This window comes from Polypterus senegalus, chromosome 10, assembly GCF_016835505.1.
Source record: "Polypterus senegalus isolate Bchr_013 chromosome 10, ASM1683550v1, whole genome shotgun sequence".
Taxonomy (NCBI): domain Eukaryota; kingdom Metazoa; phylum Chordata; class Cladistia; order Polypteriformes; family Polypteridae; genus Polypterus; species Polypterus senegalus.
The window spans coordinates 129,911,121-129,933,702 of NC_053163.1; the positions used below are offsets into that span (position 1 = coordinate 129,911,121).

The 22,582-nt window shown below is 39.7% G+C and overlaps 1 protein-coding gene across 1 annotated transcript in view; it reads right to left on the reverse strand.

The window, feature by feature from the left end:
- LOC120537587 (F-BAR domain only protein 1-like) overlaps positions 1-22,582 on the reverse strand; it is a 100,099-nt gene that overhangs the window by 24,791 nt on the left and 52,726 nt on the right. The window contains 15 exon segments of the mRNA XM_039766637.1: positions 8-119; positions 2,945-3,071; positions 3,250-3,359; positions 4,210-5,104; positions 5,107-6,692; positions 6,808-6,887; positions 7,327-7,378; positions 9,479-9,541; positions 9,622-9,646; positions 11,147-11,319; positions 14,407-14,464; positions 14,621-14,645; positions 19,929-20,046; positions 20,314-20,410; positions 20,494-20,592. Coding sequence (XP_039622571.1) covers positions 8-119; positions 2,945-3,071; positions 3,250-3,359; positions 4,210-5,104; positions 5,107-6,692; positions 6,808-6,887; positions 7,327-7,378; positions 9,479-9,541; positions 9,622-9,646; positions 11,147-11,319; positions 14,407-14,464; positions 14,621-14,645; positions 19,929-20,046; positions 20,314-20,410; positions 20,494-20,592 — 3,620 coding nt within the window.

Here is a 22,582-nt window from a genome sequence, read left to right on the forward strand (position 1 = left end):
CGCTTACCAGTTATGCTCTCCTCCTTTAAAGTAGGCATTGATATATTCAGTGATGGCAGCTGCTACAGGCCAAGCTTCCTGATTTCCAAAGGTGACAGGACTTGGTCCTCGGGACACTCCTGCAGAAGCAGAACGACTGTTAGCTGCGCCTCCCCATTGTCAGGTAGCCTTATGTTAAATTAATTTCTTGTTTTGTATTTCAAACTTCACCTGCTCTGGTCTGTAAACAATATTTATGTTAATGATGCCTAATAGGCTATCGACAAGTTACAACAACGTCACTGAAGACTCACACGATAGAGCTAAATATCCTAAAGATTATAATTACCTATCTCGCTCAACAAACCCTTACAACAACAACATTTATTTATGCATATGGAACCATTTATTTATGCAATCCAGTTTCATGCATGAAAGTAGCTCAGAGTGCTTCACAATAATAATAGCCAAAAAGTTTGAAAAAGAAAAATCAAAGAACATTTATAAGAGGAACTTTACAACAATAGAAATGATAAACAGCCTAATAAACAAATGCTATGATCAGATGACAATGAAGGAGTGGAAAATAAAAACTCCAATTAAATGGATGAGGGAGAAACAAACTTCTAAGCACTTGAGAGAAACTGAAAGACCAAGAAAAAAAAAAACTGTTGTCAGACTCACAAGAATTCTTCACCAAAGTACAACTAATAACCTAATGCGAGGTGGCATTGGTTAAAGACAGTGACATATACCTCACACCTTCATTTTGTACACTTGTCTAGTTTTTAAGTAAATAGAAGTGCAACTCAGCAGTCTCTGGGCGATGGTTATAGTCAAGTGGCCTTTCTAAGGTAATGGTGAAAGCAGGGAGTTGATCTAACAGGGTGACCGTCTAAGGATCATGCTTCCTTGCCCAGGCTCAACCTGAATGTCATCAAATGATATTCTTGTTGTGAACACTGGGACATAGAGAGAGAGAGAGAGACAGAGCGACACTACGATTGGAAATGATTAAGGACCATCAGATTTCTGAGAGATGTGAAACAAATCAATTGAAGTGTCTGACTGGATATAACATGGTTGCCACTGACTCCCTTACTCTGAGTTGAAGGATTGACTGGATATGCATAAATGTCTCAGAATGTTTACTACCATTCTGGGGAATTGTCCCAACCTATCTGCAGCACGTATCCCTTTCTACCAGTCACTTTTCCCTACATGTTGAATTTGGGACATAATTTCAGTCAGATCCTTGAAAATTAAAAGATCTGGATTAGCAAAGATGTCAGGATGCTTTCAATTCGACAATTTCAGCGAGTTCTATTAACCAAGTGCATTGACCTCCTTTAACAATATTGATGTCATTGCTGAATGACTGCTAAAAAAATACATTTTACCCAATACTATACTGAGCTATTCGTATTGATACTGTTGGTGTGAAATGTAGTAGGATGTTTAACTGAATGTATGACCATGAATTCCACTGTCCTCGTTATGTATTGTCATGCACACCAGTATTGGGAGTGTTTCATGGATGTCGGATTGACTAAAAATAAATGGAAGGTTTCTGGTGTGACACTGCCACTAAAACAGCTTCCAATTCCTTTAGAATGGACGAGACCTCTCTGGAAGATTACTAACATCACTTCTGGCTCAGACATCACCAGCTCTGCCCCTTCCGCTTCCTTTCCTATATAAATAGCCTCCATATAGGAAGCTAGCAATCAACTGGAGCATGACTTCCAAAAGAGAAAGACCTCTTTTCCCTCCAGAAGCACATATAATGTTTAACTTTGATTTTAATTTTTGTTCTGTTACTTCAACTCAGGCATGGAGCCCCAAAACTTCTGTTTTGTCTTTTCTGATTTATTTACAGTATGTTGTCAAGTCCATATTGTACAAATGTCCTGATGCAAGGTCGAGCTGTTAGGCCATACTTTGGTATATCAACCCGCTGTGAGAGCCCAGAGTGAAATGAAGGAATGACAGAGCTGACATACACCAGCAGACTTAGCAGACAACACCACATTCAAATGGGTGAAGACACAGAAGTACAAAATTTAACCAGAAGGTCATAAATATGTAGGTATCATGATGACCAGGAATTTCCATAAAAAGTCTGGGCAGTCTTAAATAATCAAGCAGGAGAGATGTGAGGAGCATTACACAGGGGATGTTAGACCTAGTCAGGACAGATTCACTTCAGATCAAAATTCAATATAGCCAATAAACTGTCAACAAAAGGAAAGTTGAAATCAAAATTCTTTTACATGCCAAAGTGTGACTTTTACACAGTCAATTCCTTTATTTAGCCAGAAAATTTGAATGCATTTCAAACTAAGCAGCTATCTTTTATGTACTGGGAAAAGTCTAGCTGCAGAACCCTGGAGCTCAGCCAAACAGCTCATTTATTGCATGGTAATGTCATATGGTTTACACAATGGAAGCTCTGAGAAGAGTGTGGTTGTAACCAGAAACACTATCATAGTGTTAGTCCCCGAGAGACAGCCTACTTCATGACATTCCTGCCAAATCACATGCCTACTCAGTAGTTGTCATTACTCATGAATAAGATAACCCTCCGACAATATTAACCTTAACCAAAGCGCAAGTAAATTTTAGGAGAATGGAAGGTAAGGTACTCATGGAAATGGGCGTGTTGGAAAGGGCACAAATAACTGTGTGTATAACATCTGTAAAGGCTGCTAAACATCATTGGATGTTTGCAGTTTGATTGGCCCCTAATGGTGTGGAGCTCTATAGGTCTGTTGGAGTGAGTCACTGGGTATGTCATGTTAAGTGACTGATTTCACAGGAACATGCCATCAACTGCCTTCCGACTTGCTAAGGTTACGTAAATGAAGACTATAGCAGAAAATCTCTAGAAAAGTCGCATAAAGAGATATAGGTTCAAGTAACAAAACAGGAGGGCACAAATCAGAAGGTGGAGGAGCAGCACTACCTGTTGATGGGCTTCCAGGTTGTTGGTTTGAGGTGATGACTGCCCAGTCACAGGAGCTGGATGAGGAGACGGAGGTTGTTAAAGGGGAGCTAGGCCCCAGGAGAGGAGACGAGCACAACGACCTAGACTAAGAAAAGGGTGAAAAAAGGTCAGTATCCTCTTAGTAGAGCTGAATAAAGACATAATATTATGGCAAGAGCAGCATCTCTTTCAACTATGACACAGAAGTCTGAACTACAGTTTCTTGCCAAGGAGGATTTCTGGGTTTGGGTTTGTGTAATTGGGCTATCCTACAGAGATCTTACCCGCTCACAGCCACTGAGCTTCCCTCCTCTGCTTCTCCTGGATCTTGAGGGTCGAGGTGGAGGGGTTACACCAGCATCTACACCATCTCCTTTATTGGAGTGAGGTGATCCTAAAATAGGGAAAAGAGGACAAGCGTCATATCAAGCTTCTTCCCCAATATGCAAAACAACAGTGATAACACAACCCCTACACTCTGCCCCAAAATCTCCTTGATTATATCATATTTTAGGGTTCATATAAATGGTTAACCTCTAATCATTCGGCTAGAAAACAGAGACAGAGGATAGCATATCAATCAAGCTGTGTATAAGAAAAACGAGTCTTAACACCAAGGCCTTTAAATCACTATATAACATATATAAAGCCATTACATGTTATTTCAGCATAAGAGATGCTGTTTCCTACAATTGGACTGCTTGCAAGTTGAATTACTTGCTCCAGGGGCACACAGTGAGCCAGCAGCGGGCACTGGGCCTGGAATTTTTGGCCTTAAGCCCAGCTTATTAGCTAGTCCCTTCTGGGGGTACTGGGTGAGCAGTGATCAATAGCAAAATTTTGTCAAAGTTTTCAAGTGGAGAATGGAGCAGTGGTGAAGTGTTAGCACTGCTACTGCTAACAGATCCAGTGTCCTGGATTTGAAACCAATGCAGGTTTTTTCTGCACGAGTATTTCTTACCATTTCCTTTACACATCCTTATAAACATGTATGCTATTTGAATTGGCAACTCCAAATTGTCTTTATGTGTGTACGTGTGTGTATGGATCTGTGCGCAAGTGTACCCAGTGATGGACTGGTGCATTCTCAAAAGCTGTTTCCCTCCTGACACTCATTGCAGGCAAAACAAACTACAGCCTCTCAAAATCCTAAACTAGATTAAATGGGCTTAGAGAATATTATTTTGGTGGCTGCAAGGAAAAACTACCAATAGGTTATGTCCACTCATAACTATGGCACATACCTGCCGGTTGAATGGGCTGGGAGGTCACCTTCCTGCCACCTGCCTCCCCATCTCGACTTGAAGACCCCGAAGATGTGGAGTTCTGCAGCTGGCTTCCGCATATGCCCTCAGAAGACCGCACCATCCTATCCATTTCACAGCTGCCTGGGGGGTCCTGCCCCTCAGAGGACCTTGGCTTTCTGTCCACTTCAGAGGACCCAGAGTGATCCTGCACCTCAGAGTCCTGCAGCTTTGTCTCAATCTCACGGCCCAAGTGGGGAACATGTTTTTCAGGACCTTGCTGTTTCCGTTCGATCTTCCAGCTGCCCAAACTGCTAAGTCGATCGGAAGACCGTGGCTTTCTCTCTGAAGTGGCACGTCTGTCTGTGCCTCGAGGACGCCTATCTGTCTCACCACTCCCTGCTGTGTTTCTCCTTTCAGAAGACTGCTGCTGCCTTTCATTATCCCGGCCTCCTGAAGCAGGAAGCCTCTCAGAGGACCTTGGCCTCATGCTAGGTTCCAAGTCACCTGAAGCACCAAGCCGGTCAGAAGACCGTTGCCTCCTTTCTATTTCCCAGCTTCTTGAAGTGCTGCATCTATCCGAGGATCGTTGCCTCCTGTCCATCTCCCCACCTCCAGAAGAATTAAGCCTGTCAGAGGACCTCTGCCTTCTCTCCTTCTCTCTTCTTCCAGATGACTCTAGCTTATCAGAGGATAGCAGTTTGTTTTCTGTGCCCCATTCCCTAGATGACTCCAGCCTATCTGATGGCTGCTGCTTTTTCTCTGTTCCCACACCACTTGACAACTCCAGCCTATCAGAGAAGGGAGATTTCTTCTCTTTGCCCCATCCCCCTGAAGATTCTACCCTATCAGATGTCAGTTGCCTTTTCTCTGTTCTTAGCCCACCTGTTAACTCTAGACTGTCAGGAGGCTGGAGCTTCTTATCTGCCCCAAGCTTCCCTGTTGAATCCAGCCACTCCGAACACTGCTTCTTCTTCTCTGCACTACCCCATAGTACAGATGACTGAGCCCTATCGCTGGGTTGTGGCTTCTTCTCTGTGGGCCACCCACAGAGGCCTCCAGCCTATAAGAGGTTGATGGTTTCTTTTCCGAGCCCCACAACTCTGAAGAATCCAAGTGGTCAGATAATGGTGCCTTCTTCTCTATTCTCCACCCGCCCGAAGACTCTACCCTTTCACAAGGCTGTGACTTCTTGTCTGTACCCGAGCTCCCTGACTTATCCAGCCTATCAGATGACTTTGAGTTCTTAACTGTGTCCCATCCACTCATTGTTTCTGGTTTCTCTGAAGGCTGCGGCTTCTTCTCTGCACCCCATTCTTCGAATGTGTCTGGCCTATCAAAAGATTGTAGCTTCATCTCCATACCCCACTCCCCTAAGGACGCTCGCCTGTCAAAAGCATTTGACTTCTTTTCTGAGCTGCGTCTGTCTAAAGCTTCCAGTCTATGAATAGTGTGCAGATTCTTCTCTTTCCCTGACCCTCCTGAAGGCTCTGGCCTATCTGAAGGTAATGGTTTCTTTTCTGAGCTCCATCCTTGTGAAGAATCTGGCTTCTTTTCAGTACCATAACTCTCTGAAGGACAGGGTCTCCTTGTTTCCCACAGTTGTGAACTATCAAGTCTTTCTGAGGACTGATGCTTCCGTCCTGAGTCTAGCTCATTCAAGGGGGTCTCCTGCTGACGACCTGTCTCCCAGGCCCCCGTGGCATCCAGGAAGGGGTTGTGGAGCGAGTTCCATCTTACTAGCTCTTTCTTACCAGGCCTGGTCCCTGGAGTGGATAGCCTTTTGGAAACATTCTGTTTGGGGTTTGTGACTGATGACTGATGGGTAGGACTGCCAACCATCGTGATGGCAAATGGGTCTTCAGGAGATACTGTCTTAGATGAGGGCCCACATTGCTCTATCCCTGAGCTTGTTGGGGGAGGCATGGCCATCTTGCCATCAGCTAAACAGCTGAAGGACATGGAGAAGGGATCTAAGTGTGACACAGGAGATGCACCAGCTGAACTGTGGGTGGGACCTTTACGATGTGCTGGCGCTGGGTTTAAAGGTTCTGAGCTTGCCCGTTCTTTGGAGAACACTGCCAGAAAAGAGTCAGTGGAATCAGGAGTCCGGGATCCTCTGGGTTGGCCAGGCCAAGGTGGTACTTCAGATTCAGAAGATGAGGGGCGGCTGAAGGTGGCAAGAGAAGAGGAAGAGTTGTCACTGGGTCCTCGGGGACTCTGGCTAGAGGGGCACCATGCTCTGTTGGCATCCTCTGACAAAGCAGGTGATGATGAGGAGGAGGGCTCACTGAAAGCCACTAGGAAAGGATCAGTAGAGACGGAGAAACCTTTACTCTGCCTGGAACTCGTTGGAGGCCAGGCAGCCCAGGGACTAGGCTCTGGGGAAGGACCAAGTGGCTGATGGGAAGGGGAGTCCAGGCCAGAGTCCTCAACATTTTCAGGGGATGAAGAATTAGAGGATGAAGTAGGTGGCATGGAGCCTGTAGAAAAGAATAGAAAATCAAAAATTATAGAATTTCAAGGTGCTACATATGCAAGGCTAAAATGTAATATGCTGATTGAATTGAGCAGTGGGTGACATAAGGTGATTATTACCTCCCAGGCTGCTGGGTTTAAAAGCAGAATCCAGTGGAGGTCCAAACAGGGGATCTGGAGGAGGTTTGTCAGAAATTAGTCTGTGTAGATAGAAAGGAATAATTAAACTTTTCATTGGTGGCAACAATGTAAAAACCAAGTTCCCAAGTCCCCATCTCTGGGATAAATCTATGTTAAGTTTTTTGTTGCCCTGTCAACTTCATGGTGAAACTGGGGCAATCTCATCTTTTTTTCTGCTTTTCTTTTCCTTCTCTTTTCCACATTCTTTCTGTCCATTTCTCAATTGTTCACCCACCTCTGATATGCATGTTGCTATATTTCCTAGTCTCCACCTTACTCTCTCCCACTTTTCTTGACTTTTTGCTGATTTCCTTTTCCTTACATTTGCTATTTTCCATGATGGATTTAGTCAGCTCAACAGCAATTCTCTTTGGTAACAACCATCTTTTTTATCTACATCTTATAGGTTTATGATCCAAATAACATCAAAAGTTTAGTAAACTCAAGTGCTCAACTGACCTGTTTCCTTCTGGACTGGATGTGGACCGCTGGAGCCAGTCATGTTCAGAATCTGGGTGAGGGAAAACAACAATAACATAACATAACATAACATAACATAACATAACATAACATAACATAACATAAAATAACACATACTCCAACTCATTCAATCCAATTCAGAGTCGCATTGTGCTGGGGCCTATCTTGATAGAACTGGGTTCAAGGCAGGAAACAGCCTTGTACAGGGTGTCAGTACACTGCAGAATCCACTCACACACAAACCAATATGGAACCAAATTGGAATTGTCAATGCAACTAATCCTACACATTTTTGGGGGCATGGTGGAAAAATTTGTATATTCCGAGAAAAACTCCACCATACACGGGGAGAACAATTAAACTTCTCATAAACACAGACTCAGATACTGTGAGGCAGCAGTGCAGACCACTGTGCTACCGTTTCACTTGTAAACGTAATAGTAAATAACAGTAAATCAGTAAAAAAAAATATATAAATAAATAAACAATAATAAAGAGAATGATTTATCACGCCAATTTGAACATTCTCGCCAATGCAAAAATCACTGAAGTCATATTCCTGCAAAAACAATTACCATAGAGAGACTACTGAATTGGTATACATGGCTTTTGCTTCTTCCAACAAGTCAAGGCCAAATAACATAGGGTGGTCAAAGCAAGTGGTTCAAAGACTCCACCAAGGCCCATAAAAAGCTGCATCAGCAACATTTATGGTAGAATTCAGCCACAGATTAACAGATTGTTTTATAAGTCACCCCATGATTCATAAAGCTATATATTATTTTGAAACTTGACATCTCTCTAATGAGGATAACAAAAAAGAGAAATGGTAGGAGAGGAAAGATTAACCAGATTTCCTCCAACATGGAACCTCTTGTCTAACCTTGATAGACAGATGCATGGCTGTGAGCAGCCAAGAGGTGGGTAGACCCACCCGAAACAGTCATCAGGCCACAAAATAAAAAATCTGTTAAAATAAAGAGACGAAGAGACTGCAAGAGAGAGGGAGAACAATACAGAGAGAGGAACAGTCATTGCTGCATTAAACACTAGGTGTGTATGAAGATTCAGGGAGAACATTTATTTATATCACTAATCAGCTGAAAATGGGGTGGCATCAATGCATATGTACATAATGGTTTAGAAAAGAGAAAGAGTCTCTGCTGTATGTATACAGATAGTCACCGACTTGTGACCACATTCAGTTCTGACGAACTGGTCGTAAGTAGATCTGGGCATAAGACGGACTGGTATATGTATTCAAACTTGACCATATACATAGCACTGTATAGGAAGTCCCTTAAGTCATATTGTTTGTTTTATATCATTTTTATCATAATACTTAGCGCATTTTGTAGATTTTCTATATTTTTCTGTGTATATTGGGGCTAGAATAGGTGCTGAACCTTTAATAGTTTCACAAATCCATTCTTTGTCTCTGTTAGGTTAAGTAATCGGGGTGAGCCTCTCAGTGTTCCTTGTGGAGGAGGAATGTTACCGGCAGAGTTTGAACACCCATATATTTTCTGTTTTAACACTTCAGCCTGTTAATAATAAACATTAACAGATAAAGGAGTTCTGTGTGAGTTCATTACCCCTTCATGACGGTTCGCACGAAGTGACACATTGTGATTCACAACGCAGAAGCTTCGGAGGTTAACGAGATTCAAAGCCAAAGTGCAGCAGTACAGCACATGCTGTCAACGTGCAGTCAACATCAGTTACTGTGGGATAACTTAAGGTTACATATGATCACATTTGCTTTCTTTCTTCCCTCTTACTCCTTGATCACCTTCATTTTTGTGTCAGGATCAATTGCCTTTTTTCCTGTAATTGTAAGACAAATGTAACTGAACGTAGCAGAAACTGCTGCAGGTAATAAAACTGAGATCGAGTTGAATGAGTCATGGCATACAGAGCTGGCATGGTGAAAATTAATTTGCCCATAAGATACAGTACTAGTTGTAAGGTGAATGGTCATAAGACGCATAGGTCGTAAGTTTACAACTGCCTGTACTGCTGTTATGACTCCCTTTTAAATTTCCCTCATTTGCCAATCAAGTTGCCCAATATGAAGTCCCACCATCATTCATAACACTAAATACTGGAAGACGTGCAATGTTTTCCTTACCACCTTGTTGTGCATTTTCTCCTTCTTCTCTGGATCGGTTACCCATCATAGAACCAGAGGTTCCTGAAAAGATTAATATATTAGAGTCCGTTTTTTATGGCTTCCTTCTTGATGGCTCTTTATTTTAGGTTTTCTCTACTTACTTGACAGCTGCCGCTTGATGGAGACCTGAAAATTAAAAATAAGACAAAAGTAAGACATGACCAAGACTAGGTTAGATTGTCTCTATCAACCTGGTAGCGATGAGTAATTTGAAAATGAGTGGATCATTTTGTGTGATTCTTTTTGGTGTGCAGTTCTTTAAAAGTTTAAAAGTCATTTGAAATTGCATATTATCCAGGAGTAAACGCTCTCCTAAACACCTTCCCTTTGTAATGGCTCTGAGGACTGGTATCCTGGTAAGCAGTTTTATGTTAGTTTTGTACAATTTACACTTGATTTTGTGGCTGTTTATAATTTTATCGTTATTCTGGCAGAGCAGTTTTGCTTATGGAACTTTGCCCAATTGTTAGTCACTTGACATGGGGGTCATGTAATCCACTATGTCATTACACACCACCACTAATATGATGATGATGCGCTAGCTCAGATACCATACCATAATTTTGTATAGTTTCTTAGAGAAGTGAAAGCTAAAATGTTCTCTGCAGAATAATTTACTGTTAGGACACTTGTTGTTTTTACTTTGTTTCTAGTTTTGGATTTGGTCAGTTATTTTCCATCTGTTTCTTCTGCCATTCAGAACGTTGCCTGTTTTGTAGGCTACAATTTTTGCCTGTTCTTTCATTTATTGTTTTATTTTAATCTGCTGGAGGTGTCTAAAATACTATTTTTCCAAATCTTTGCTTGAATGAAGGAATGTTGGCACATACAGAGGCTTAACTTATTTGCAATGAAATTTCCTTTGAGGCACAAAAAGAACACACATCCCTTTTCAGTGGAAAAAATGCTGAAACATTGCCATATCAGATTGATCTTGAAGCATAAGACCAGGAGAGACATTTCACTCAGATCACAAGCATTTCCAATAACATTCCTAACAAGATCTCTCATATTTTTAAGTGTGTTTAAGTACCTTGCAATCTGGTACTTTTTTGTGACTTCAAAAGATGGAAACCCTTCTTCTGAACAAGGAGGCAAAAGATTGGGCACTACAGCAGTACTGTAGTAATGTGACCTGTTCAGAGAGGTCACTCTGTAATTAGAGCTGCAGTCCCCATAATCCCTAGAGAAGACTGTGCCTTAAAATCTCCCTTGCCACACCTCCCACAATTCCCTAGGAATATTATTCTACATAAGACACCCCAACTGAGGCTACAACTCCCTGAATCCCTTCTGTTATTTGCCTGGAAGGTTTTCCTTTAATGAACTCCCAGGTTAATTTTACATCTTATATAATCCATTGGGAAGGCCTGTCTATCCAACTGACTAATGTGAAACTTCACACAATTCCCTAGGAATGCTTGCCAATTAAAGACTGCCACACAAATCCGTTGAAAAAAAAAATGTTTAAATTGGTTTCCTCTCAGGGGTCTCTTTCCCAGTCACGTTTCCAAAGACAGGTAAGAATGCTTCAAGTGCTATATGACAGACCCACATAGATGAATAGATAGGCAAGATACTGGAAAAATCAGGCTCTTTCTTACCATGCAGAACAGAATCACCTACCCCTCGGTTTGGAGGAAGCGTCAGTGCCCCAACAGTGGCCTTTAGTTCCTGTTCTGTGGCTGCTGAGTCCTGTCCACTTCTGCTGGCAACTGGACGGATCTGTATGCGAATCTTCTTTGGTTCATCATCATCAAAGTCCGAGTCACTGGAGTAGAAGTTGGTCTCTTTCTCATGTTCATTGTAGTAAAGGACAATATCCAAAATGTAAATGTATGCTAAACGTTTTTGAAAGAGCTACACAGCAGACAGACATAACTATTTAGTAACCACTTTCACACATACTGTAGATGCCTCAGAAATTCTTAAGTAAACCATCTAAAGCAATCAGTGGGATGCACCCATTTACATATGCCTGGATGAACCAGTGATAACCTGGCTTGATGGTGCGCACAATTAACCATTACAGGAATGGAGGTGGAGATCCTGAAAACTGTACAAAATGTCAGTAATCTTTTCGTTTCAAAGAAACTAGGCCTGTGAGCATTAGTGGTCAAATAGAGTCTTTCAATTACAGCGACTTCATAGACAATTCTATTTTTATTTTTATCTTCTCCAGTATTTACGGTGGTTAGAATTTTTGTTTTCCTCACTTCCTTGGCCATCTGGCCATAGCATATTTTGTCACATTGATTTTCCCATTCTAACTATAAAAGAATCAAAACTGCTTTATTTAAGTTAGAATATAATTTCAAATTACCTTCGCGTCTGTTAGGTGTACTGACTGTACTATGTAGCAGCAGCTTTATATCGAAAGGGAACTGGAAAAAGTCATGATGTTAAAATAACAAACCAAAGGTCACAACTATAAAGTCTTAAAAAATATAAAGAAAGCCATGAAGACAGCCAAACTGAACAGATGTTGAATAAAGTGAAGGAACAGAAAAAAATAATTATAATAAGAAAGGCCGCAAAAGGGTTTTTTTTTCCCTCTTTGGAAGAATCTAAAATCTCAGATGATCATGAAATGTACGACAGTAACCTTTACACAGTTGCTTTGATGACAATACATATTCCTTCTCATCTGCCCTGGTAATGGCACAGCAACCATTAACTGAAATGACGTCACCAAAAAGAAAACAATATGGTGCCACTGGTGAATGTTGATTTGAACATTTGAACAATAAAGTGCAAAAAAAAAAAAAATGGATTAATTGGTTTTCAAAACCACAGAAACGGTGTTTGAAAAATTTTAAAGACTCAGAAACAGTCAGAAAAAAATTAAAGTCATCATTCAGATTATGACATGATTTTTTTCATTTTTACTGAATAGTTGTTCTTTTACAGTGTTTAAGTGACTTTCAGCAACAATCTTTGCATGACAATATGCTGTAGAAATAAATGTTGTAGTTGTTATGTACTCACATTACTAAGGTTGCTTTTCCTCTAGCAACTGGAAACCAGATGGAATCAGAAACCAAAAAATCCTGGAACCAACAGTGAAACTTGTCAGCACAATGGGTCCTCCTATATTGGCAGAGCCCATTCAACCCTAAGAGTGCCTTAACAGAGGCCATAACAGATTCCGCCACTTTTCCGGGGATTATTAGCTGTAGTCTTTATTTACATAATAAGAGTTTATTGGAGGCAGTCGGCTGCACACCTCTAGGAAGCCAATCACGAAATATGACATGTCCAGCGCCTCAGTCAAACTAGTCTGTGACTTGCATCCACCAAAACAGGCAAGATTTTGTCTTTAGGTGTAGGGGCAGGACATGCGAACATGACAGCTAATGTTCATCCATGAATACAAAGCATAGAACGCTCCAACATGGAAAAAGAAACCTCATAAACAGAAGAGAAGAGATCTGCCTGATCTTCTGTGTTGTTTGTAACATGACAAAATGGAAAAAAGTAGAGACTGCAGATGAACTCTTTATGCCTGTCAACCTTTCATTGAGCATTGATTCTGTCAGGTGGCATGTTATTGGTTGTCACAAAAGCAGGCAAATTCAACTGTGCTGGAAGGTTGGCATATGACTGCTAAATGTGATATGCCCAGTGATTTTCAGTCATATAAATTGGCATGGTCCAGTGATAAAATCAGCAACTTTAGTCAGCAAGTCTGACATACCCAATGCCCAGAAATTGCATAATGTGACATCATCTTAAGCTGCAGTGACATTACAGTCACTAATTGGTGAACTGCACAGCTTAAAACATGGCCAAAACAAATACTTAACCAAGAGTATAAAAAAGTTGTTGGAACTATTAGTAGTGCAGCACTTTAGTCCATATTGACAATATCAGAAAGAAACCAAAATGAGGCCACTTCAGTTTGATGTAATCAGTGTGCAATTACCATTGACAGTAATAAAAAACACATGGAACCAGGACATCAGTGTCATTCTGGTTCCTAATGCTTCCTGGTGCTAGTGGAAAAGTGACAAGCATACAATTGAGACAAGGCTAAAGATAGGGAAAAGAAAAAATACAGTTCAAAATTCCACTCAGCAAAAAATCAATGCTGAATTTCCGTTACTTTCAAATGTGGCACAAAGGTAACTCTCTACACTATGGGCTCTACACTAATTCCCTGCTGTTTCATTGCCATTTGGAAATTACAATAAGTAGCTGTAATGTGAACTATGGTAACTGGGCTTCCTACTTCCTTATCAGTTCAAAAGAATAGTATTGCCCTTATTTCAAATTGCATCAAGTTTATACACATACTTTAAACTACTATCTTTGCAAAGCAAACTTCCACAAAAGTTTTTTATCAAGGTCATTGCTGGTTAACATATATCACTGGCCAATTCTCTTACAATTTCTTGTTCAATTGCTCTCAACATCAGCATGTCCTGCCTGACACAGAAGTCTTACTGCTTGTTCACATATATTACAGCCACATAGAACTGCTTGTTCACAGATGTTAAACTTCTCTAAAATATACAAGACCCTAACCAGCAAAATTACCTAGCTGAACCTTCCAGGATGCTTGATACCAGGCCTTCTTTACATGCACACTTAACCCGATAATTTGTGGACAAATTTCTGAGATGGCTTGTCTGACTTAAATGAGGCTAGTAATACAAATCCTCACACACACACACACACATACTAAGAAACACACATATTCACATAATCATAAGCTTGTCCAGACAGGATGATGGCCGCATACATGTTGAGAAACCAACACTCGCAGTACTTGCATGTAGAAAAGAACTTGTGTAACAAATCAAAAATACCCAGGCGCACACACACCATGTTGCCCTTGAGCAATCCCACACAGACACACAGGTCAGCACATTCTGGAAGGATATTATTCTGATTGACGTCAGACCGGATTATGAAGCCTTCCTCATCCACCTCTGGAGAATTCTAGGAGAAGAGAGATAGAAAGAAGTGAAGAAGGTGAGGTAAGGGATGGGCAGCAACTCAAATTTTTTTAGCCATGGGGTGGATATCATTATTCAGTTAGCCAGTGTGGGCTGAGAGTTCAGACTTTATGATGTTACAGACAAACAGGTTACTTACTGAAATGCCACTGGTGAGATAGTCTCTGCAGAAGAAAAAAGTAAAAAAAAAGGATGAGTTTGGGTAGTTACGTTAGCTTATTCTTCTAATGGCCCCAGTGCTCCCACTGACTGAAACAAAGCAAACCAGATCCAATAATTTTTATGTAATGAACAGCATCTTGTGGGAGGTGTGTGAGATATGTTCTCCGTAATGAGGTATCCTCATTTGAGTGTGCAGCTTACTTTGGAGCCTCTTTGCTATGGTCAGTCAGTGTGATCCTCCTCCTCTTCTTCCCAGCCTCTCATTAGTACCATTCTCTCACCCTCTCTATCTTATATATTGTTGACTGAGATAGATTTTCACTCTGAAGCCCCATTTCTTCAATATGGCTCAGATGTGTAGTACATTGGTGAGGGCTACTCCTTAAAAGATCCAGGATCTCCAAATCCTGCATATGAATGCTGTCCACGTGGACCTTATACATTACTCTGTGTGGGTTTTCCTTCAGGTGTTCCCTAACCCTAACATTACACATTCCCAAAGATGTGCAGGTTAGACTGAATGGCAATTTTAAATTGATTTCAGTGCAAATGGGTGTTGCTGTGGGTGTTTAGGAGTTGGAACTGTAAAAGATTGGCTCCATGTCCAGCGCTATGTCCTGCTTTATACCCTTGGCTTCTGAGATAGACTCTAGTCGACACAATCCTGAATTAGATTAAGTGGGCTGGAGAATGACTATGGGCAGATAAAATAATTGAGTAGCTAAGGCTGGAGTAACTGAGCAGAAACAGAAACTAAAAACAGAGAAGAGTCAATCAATTATGTGACTGTTGTTATTGAGTCTAGGTAAGAAATGTATTTGTTAAAAGGAATACGCCACCCAAAAATTATATTTTTTATATGTTACTTAACCGTTGTAGTTTTTAGCGATGGTCTAAAAAAAATTATCTCATGATTACATGCAAAATTGTGAGAAAAAAAGCTTATGAAATAACAGAAGCCTTATTGTGACCAATGCTGTAGAACAGCAAACAATGTGAAAAATGTTCATGGAAGAAAGAATAAAAAATCTTACCTTACCTGTGTCACATAATCCACATGTCAGTTATCCAGTACTGTACTTACAAGATCTTCCTCTCCTCCTCATTCATTGGTCAAGAGTCTTATCTTCAATTCAACAAAGCAATTCCATGTGACTTGTGTTTCCTGTTTTTGATGTGCATTAATTTTTCCTAAAGTATTTGTTTAACAAAGTTTTACCAACAAATGCATGTGTTTTGCATGCTTTAGGGTGAGATTTTTTTCCTTTTTTATGGGCATTTTTCATAACGTTTGCCGTTGTACAGCATTGGTCACTATTTCCTTGTATAATATCAAACATGTTCTATCTCCTTTCTGCGTTAAGAAAATTGGATTACATTTTTTCTCAGCCAATGCTGCAAAGTACATAGAGTAAGCAATATAAAACAGCACTGCATAACTTTAAGTGAAGTATTCTTTTAAAATGTAAAAATAGTAAAACAGAAAAGCCAAAATAATATAATTTAATACATAAAATAAAATAATTTAATTAGTAAGGCAAGTCTTTCATCAAAATTGATTCAGAAGTTTATACAAGTAGCATCCATAATTCTTCAACCTTAAAAAACATGGCAACTGCAATGTCACAGATTGGTGTTTGCTAATGTGAATGACATCTGAAGGAACACATCTAAAATAATGTGAAACATGAAGAAAAATTAAATTCAGGAAAAATAAAAACAGATGGAAGATATAGCCCAAATATTCAAAAGTGATCTCAAACATCTGTAGATCCTAACAGGCTCAGAACTTATCAGTCAGGAGGAAAAACTCCACCATGTCTCAGTTACTGCTAGTTAACTGCTTATGAAGCATGTGAGAAATTCATCTTACACCTTGCTCTACACTTCTTCTTTACTGCTGTGCATCTACTTGTGAATAATGTGTTAAAAATCATGGTGAACATGCAAGGGGTCAGAAAAACAATAAATCATAAACAAGAAGAAGAGGAGCAGGTGATGATGCTACCAGGAATGCATAAAAAAGTCCAAACATAAATCAAGGCAAACAATAATAAAAGGTAAAAAGCTGAGGTCAAAACCAAAAGATCCCAAGTTAAAAAACACAAAAGGAATCAAGAAACTACAAAGATGTTCATTCACAATCCAGTTGAGCTCCTGTATATTCAGGATGACTGCTTATTAAATGTTGCCATTTGGGGCTGAAATAGTTCTTATGAGGTATCAAGAGGGAGGCACGGCTCAAAGTTTGGTCACATGTGAGAAAGGTAAAATTTTCTGAAACTGTTTGCGCAATTAACTATTCCATTCTCAGCAAACAGTGATGTGTATATTTTCTAAAAGTATGCTGCCTACAGTAGTTTTTTATAAGGAACCTTATCTGCTAAAAGTCAAACACCACTTAAGTCGGATGATTGAAAACTGCCCCATGTTACTGTGAATGTATGTATGTGTGGACCCTGTGATACAAGGGTGCTCTATCCAAAACTGGTTCATGTGACCAAAGACAAGTTATACAACACACTAGTTAGGCCTCATCTGGAGTACTGTATACAGTGATGGTCTCCATATTATTAAAAGGCACAACAGTGCTAACAAAAATCAAGGACAGTAACTAGGTTGAGTGAAAGGCTTGAGATATGAGAAGAGATTGAAGGAATTAAACCTTTTCTTTTTAAGCAAACAAAGATTAAGTGACATGATTTTACTGTTTAAAATTATGAAGGGAATTAATACAGTGAATCCCATTCTTTAACAGGAAACAATAATAAGAAGAAAACAGGGAAAGGATATTAAAATTTGTTAAGGGCAGATTTTCGCACATATTTTAGAAAGTTTTTTATGCAAGGAAACATGGACATACAGAATGAATTAAAAAGTAGTGTAGTTGTGAGCAGGACTTTATGAATCTTCGCATCTTAGCTTCGGACAATCAATGTGAATAGGATTGAGGAGAATGTTGATCTGATGTTCTGGAAGAATGTTAAAACTCCAAATAGAGCATCCTGGGGAAGATTTAAATTCAGGTCGCTGAATTTTATTCTAATTTTTAAACTCAGAGCGAATTCATCCTGTACTTCTGAAAACGGGAAAGTGTATCAGTAAATGTATACATTTTATATCACACTAGCAAAATACCCGCGCTATGCAGCGGAGAAGAAGTGTGTTAAAGAAGTTATTAAAATGAAAAGGAAACATTTTAAAAATAACATAACATTTGCATATGCATATGCATTTCCGTTTGCATAAGCACAGTCCTTCACCAGCAATTTTAACTCAGTTACAAAGTGATCAAAAGTCTCGTTTATACCCCGCGTCCTCTCATTAAACTTGTATCTCACGAATATCGTATTCATCTTAGGCATGACAAACGCCAGCGTGTCTATGAACTTAATTTAAAGTTAAGCTTTACACCTTGCTTTCGTTTGCATAAGCACAGTCCTTCACCCGCAAGTTTAACTCCGTTACAGCAATTTTAACTCCATTACAAAGTGATTCAAAGTCTCGTTTATACCTCATGTCTTCTCATTAAACTTGTATCTCACGAATATCGTATTCGTCGTAGGCATGACAAACGCCAGCGGCAGCGTGTCTATAAACTTAATTTAAACTTACGGTTTACACTGTGCTTTGTTTCTGCAGTAGCTGCACTTATGATTATGCTTGTATGCATCACTCGCTTCATATTCTTTTGCTGCCATCTCAATTGTGTAATGCATTTTTTGTTCAGCGCTCTTTGGAGCTCATCCTTGTTCTCTACGTACTGCGTTCACAGTCAGTTCACGTGAGCTGCTCTCTTGTGTGATCTTGCAATGTCCACGGCTTTATTTAATGTTAGCTAAGACCCGGCACTTAAAAGTTTCTCTCGCGCTTTCGCTGAGTTTGTGCCAAACACTAGACCATCTCATCCTCGTTTGCATAAGCACAGTCCTTCACCCGTGAATATTTACCTTATATGGGCAGGCACTCAATTACGTGGGAGGCGTGATGATGCGGGACGCAACTCCTCCTCACACGGCGACTGAGCTGCAGGCTATGGCCGTATATATGGTCGAAAGTAGGTTCCAGTTATGACCGTTACGCATAGAATTTCGAAATGAAACCTGCCTAACTTGTGTAAGTAAGTTGTAAGGAATTAGCCTGCCAAATTTCAGCCTTCCACCTACACGGGAAGTTGGAGAATTAGTGATGAGCAAGTCAGTGAGTCAGTGAGTGAGTGAGTCAGTCAGTCAGTCAGTCAGTCAGTCAGTAAGGGCTTTCCTTTTATTAGTATCGATTAACTTTGTATTTTATTAATTGTAAAACAGCAATGCAAAGTTTAGAGAAGTAGGAGATGAGGGTCACTTTCATGCTGCCTGGAAAAGTAATCATTGGTGATTTCACGTTTTCACATTAAAAATGTGAAAAATCTCCTGCTTTCACTAGGATTTCTCTAAAATGTAGCAGTCATACATTGAGATGGTGGTACAACTTGAGGGACATTGTATTAATCCAGTGGCTCCAATTTTACTTTAATAATTAAAAAGAAACAGTAAATTATTAGAACAACAAGCAGATGTTAAATATTTCAAAATATCATATTGAAATCAAACAGAATTTAAAACTAATAAGGTACTGACCAGTGCATTAGAATATATTCATTCACCCATTTGTCTAACCTACGTATTACAGTACTGTGTAGTGTGTATGTCATTGAAAACACATTAGTTGAAAATACTACACAGAACACTTGTGTGTGGTTGCATCTCCAGTGAGCTAAGAAAAGTTTTTAGGATGCATTGTGAAAGGTGTAGTATGCTGTGAAATGCATTTGATATATCACTATTGACAAATTCACAGGTAATGAACAACGCAGAGCATGTAGGGGAAGGTGACAAGTCCATATGCCTTTTGGGTTTTCTTGACTTTTCCTTGTTAGTAACATTTGATTGGGAGTTAAGCTCTTTATGGAACATCCATGTTCCTTTTCCATAAGTCTCCATAAATTTACATAAGAAATGGAAGTAGTGTAACTTAAATTCAGGGTCTCTGTATAACAGAACAGCCGTTTCAGCTACTGGAGCTAAAGGAGAACTCTCTCAACCCCAATGGTCAATTGGACAACAGTACACCTTATGAGGCAGCAGGTTCTTTCTCTCTGCCTTGTTACACTCACCCCTTTCATTACACAATGTAAAGTAATGCTCTTTATGTAAGTCATTCAGGGGCTCCAATCTCTGTATGAATTACTGGAAGTTTTCTGTCAGAAAACTAGGATCTTTAGTTAATGAAACAGCACCACTTACTGGGACTCAGGCTCTTTCTCCTTCCTGTTGAGGCCAGGAATTCGGAATGTTTTATTGCGATTTTTTTTAATCCCATCCAAAAATGCTACTGAATTGAAGTCCTCAAAGCCAACAGTACCTGCAAAGAGAGGCAAAGTTAATAGCTCTTGCCTTTCAGATATAAAATTTTAACTTTCTCTAAGACTCCCAATTCCATTATGCATCCATTATGAGACACACCCATATTGCTCTGAAAAATTATGTCTATACAATGCTCCATCTAGACACCATTCAAAGGATTTTACTTCATGACCACAGCGGAACCCCTAATGCCCAACCAAAAGCATCTACTGGGTACTGCTGAAATTTTTTTCTAAGATTCACCCTTCACGTTCTATGTCTGTACCTGGTCTCTCCCTGCCAGTTCCCTTCTGCTCAGCAAACCTGCGCACAAGAGTGTCAGTCCCGGTGTTTTCCACATTTTGCTTAAATTCTTCATGTACCTATGGGTTCATGGGAGAGTCATGATGTTGAAAATGTCAGCATCCTACAACCCACTCTGCTGTGCCAGTCACCAAGTTCTTACCTGGCCTATTTGCACATGTGTGTCCTCGATGGAGTGAGAATATGACTTGATAAGGACCTTCATCTGCCTTAGGTGACACTCCTCAATGTTCTGGAACTTCTGTAAGTGTAAGAGGAAATGTGAGCAGGAGGGTAAAAAAACAGTGGGATGGAAGTTGGGATCAGAAACATCTATTCATCTCCTCTCAAGGTAAGAGCAGCAATGTATAATGAAAGTCATTAACTGAGTAGAATACAATGAAAGAGTGAGGTAAGGGTTGCCCAGAAGGCATTAGCTTCCTAGAGTCAGACATGGCACTTTTTGGTATAGAACAGGGTGAGGTCAGGGGGCCAAACTGGAGAGACAGAGAGAGAGGAAATGGAAACTACACGGAGATGAGTAAATCCCCTTTATGTGTCATTTGGTGTACACAGAGGGCTACTTTGGTTGGGCAGGGTTTTACGCCCAGGGATTTAGGCAAAGATTTAGGCTTACAGTAGGTAGTAGAAATGTCCTACAGGAGATGGATGAAGGAGCTACTAGTCAGGCCTATTGAAAACCTTTATTGCTATATAAAAATGCATACTTTAATATAGCTTTGAATGTTTGGTACTTCTGGTTCTGTGCTAGGAGGGCACACTAGCTATGTCTTCTCCACCTTCTTTTGTGCACCACCATACTTGTTATGACACTGTTGAACTCTACACTTCTCAGACTTCACCCGCACTTTCTCAAAAAGGTTCCCTTTACAACATTATATGAAAAAGTTAATAACTTCTTTTGATTGATAATGTTTTACATATAAGAACATGCTTGACAAAATCAGTCCTCACCATGTCCTAGAAGTCGAAATATCTAACTTCGGGTGAAAAACATCAACTAGTCATAATCCAAAATGTACAAACTATGTGTGAAAAAGTAAGCACTCCTTTACTGGTTATATATCAATTCAATTCAGAAGATTACCAAACAATTTCAGATAAAGAATGGGATTCAGACAGCTTTAAAATGTATTCTTTATCATCTGTGTAAAGAATAACATAATTCAATTAAAATTGTTCCTTATTCCCATGTATTGTGTTTAATGGCCAGATATCTCCAGACTTTATTTATGTTAATTACTTTCAGACCACTTTGTTCTTCTGCCTATTTAAGCAAATGTTTGTCTTGATGTGTACTCATTTTTGTAATTGGTGATTTGTAAAGTTTGTAATTGTGTCTTCCTGTGAACTTGTCACAGTGCTCTGCAGCTGCACTCATTGAAGAGAGCAATACAAGAATAAACTGAAAACTGCTTAAAATGTATCCGGGACAAGATCCAAATTGTGAACCATGTCATCAAATGCCTTCCTCACTAAGTCAAATGTTATGGGAATCCTCCACATTTAGACCATTTTGATCTCAGAATGTCTTTGATTTAAATAGTAATATCTGGGGTAATGCCAGAAACGAAAATGTCATTATCTATTGTGGTATCTTAAACTGCATTGTCTACACAAAGATTCCTTTCAGTTAATTTTAAGAACTGAACTTACTTAGTATAACTCAATAAGAAAGTAAAAGTGATGCCATTTTAAACGAGAAAAAATAATTTTCTCTTTGTGAAAAGCTCAAACATTTTTAAAATATGTCAAGAATTCAGTAATACTATTCTGAAATGTGCATGGCAGGTGTGTGCTAAACCTTTTCTTTTGTCTAAATATATAAAGTATAGGAAACTACATCAGACTGGGCTCTTTTGTCATATAGCTCTCCGAATCAGGAAATAAAAGGATACATTGTCTCTTTGATTGAACTGTGCTTTACTGTGTGACTTTTTTTGTAATAAACACTCATAAAAGGCAATTGGAGTCAGGTCTTAATAGTCAATTGCAGTACTCAATCAGGAAATGCCTCCACATCAAAGTGGAAGTTTTGACAATTCAGTCAAGAGTATTCAAAGTTGTGGTAAACACCATGGCATGGACAAAGGATAATCAGAGATGATCTCAGAAAAGCATTCGGTCTGAGAAGGTTAAAAGACCATTGCCAAACCATTTGAAGTCCTTCATGTTAATATGAGAAGGAATATTTACAGATGGAGAGGGTTCAAGAGAGTTACCAGTTTTCC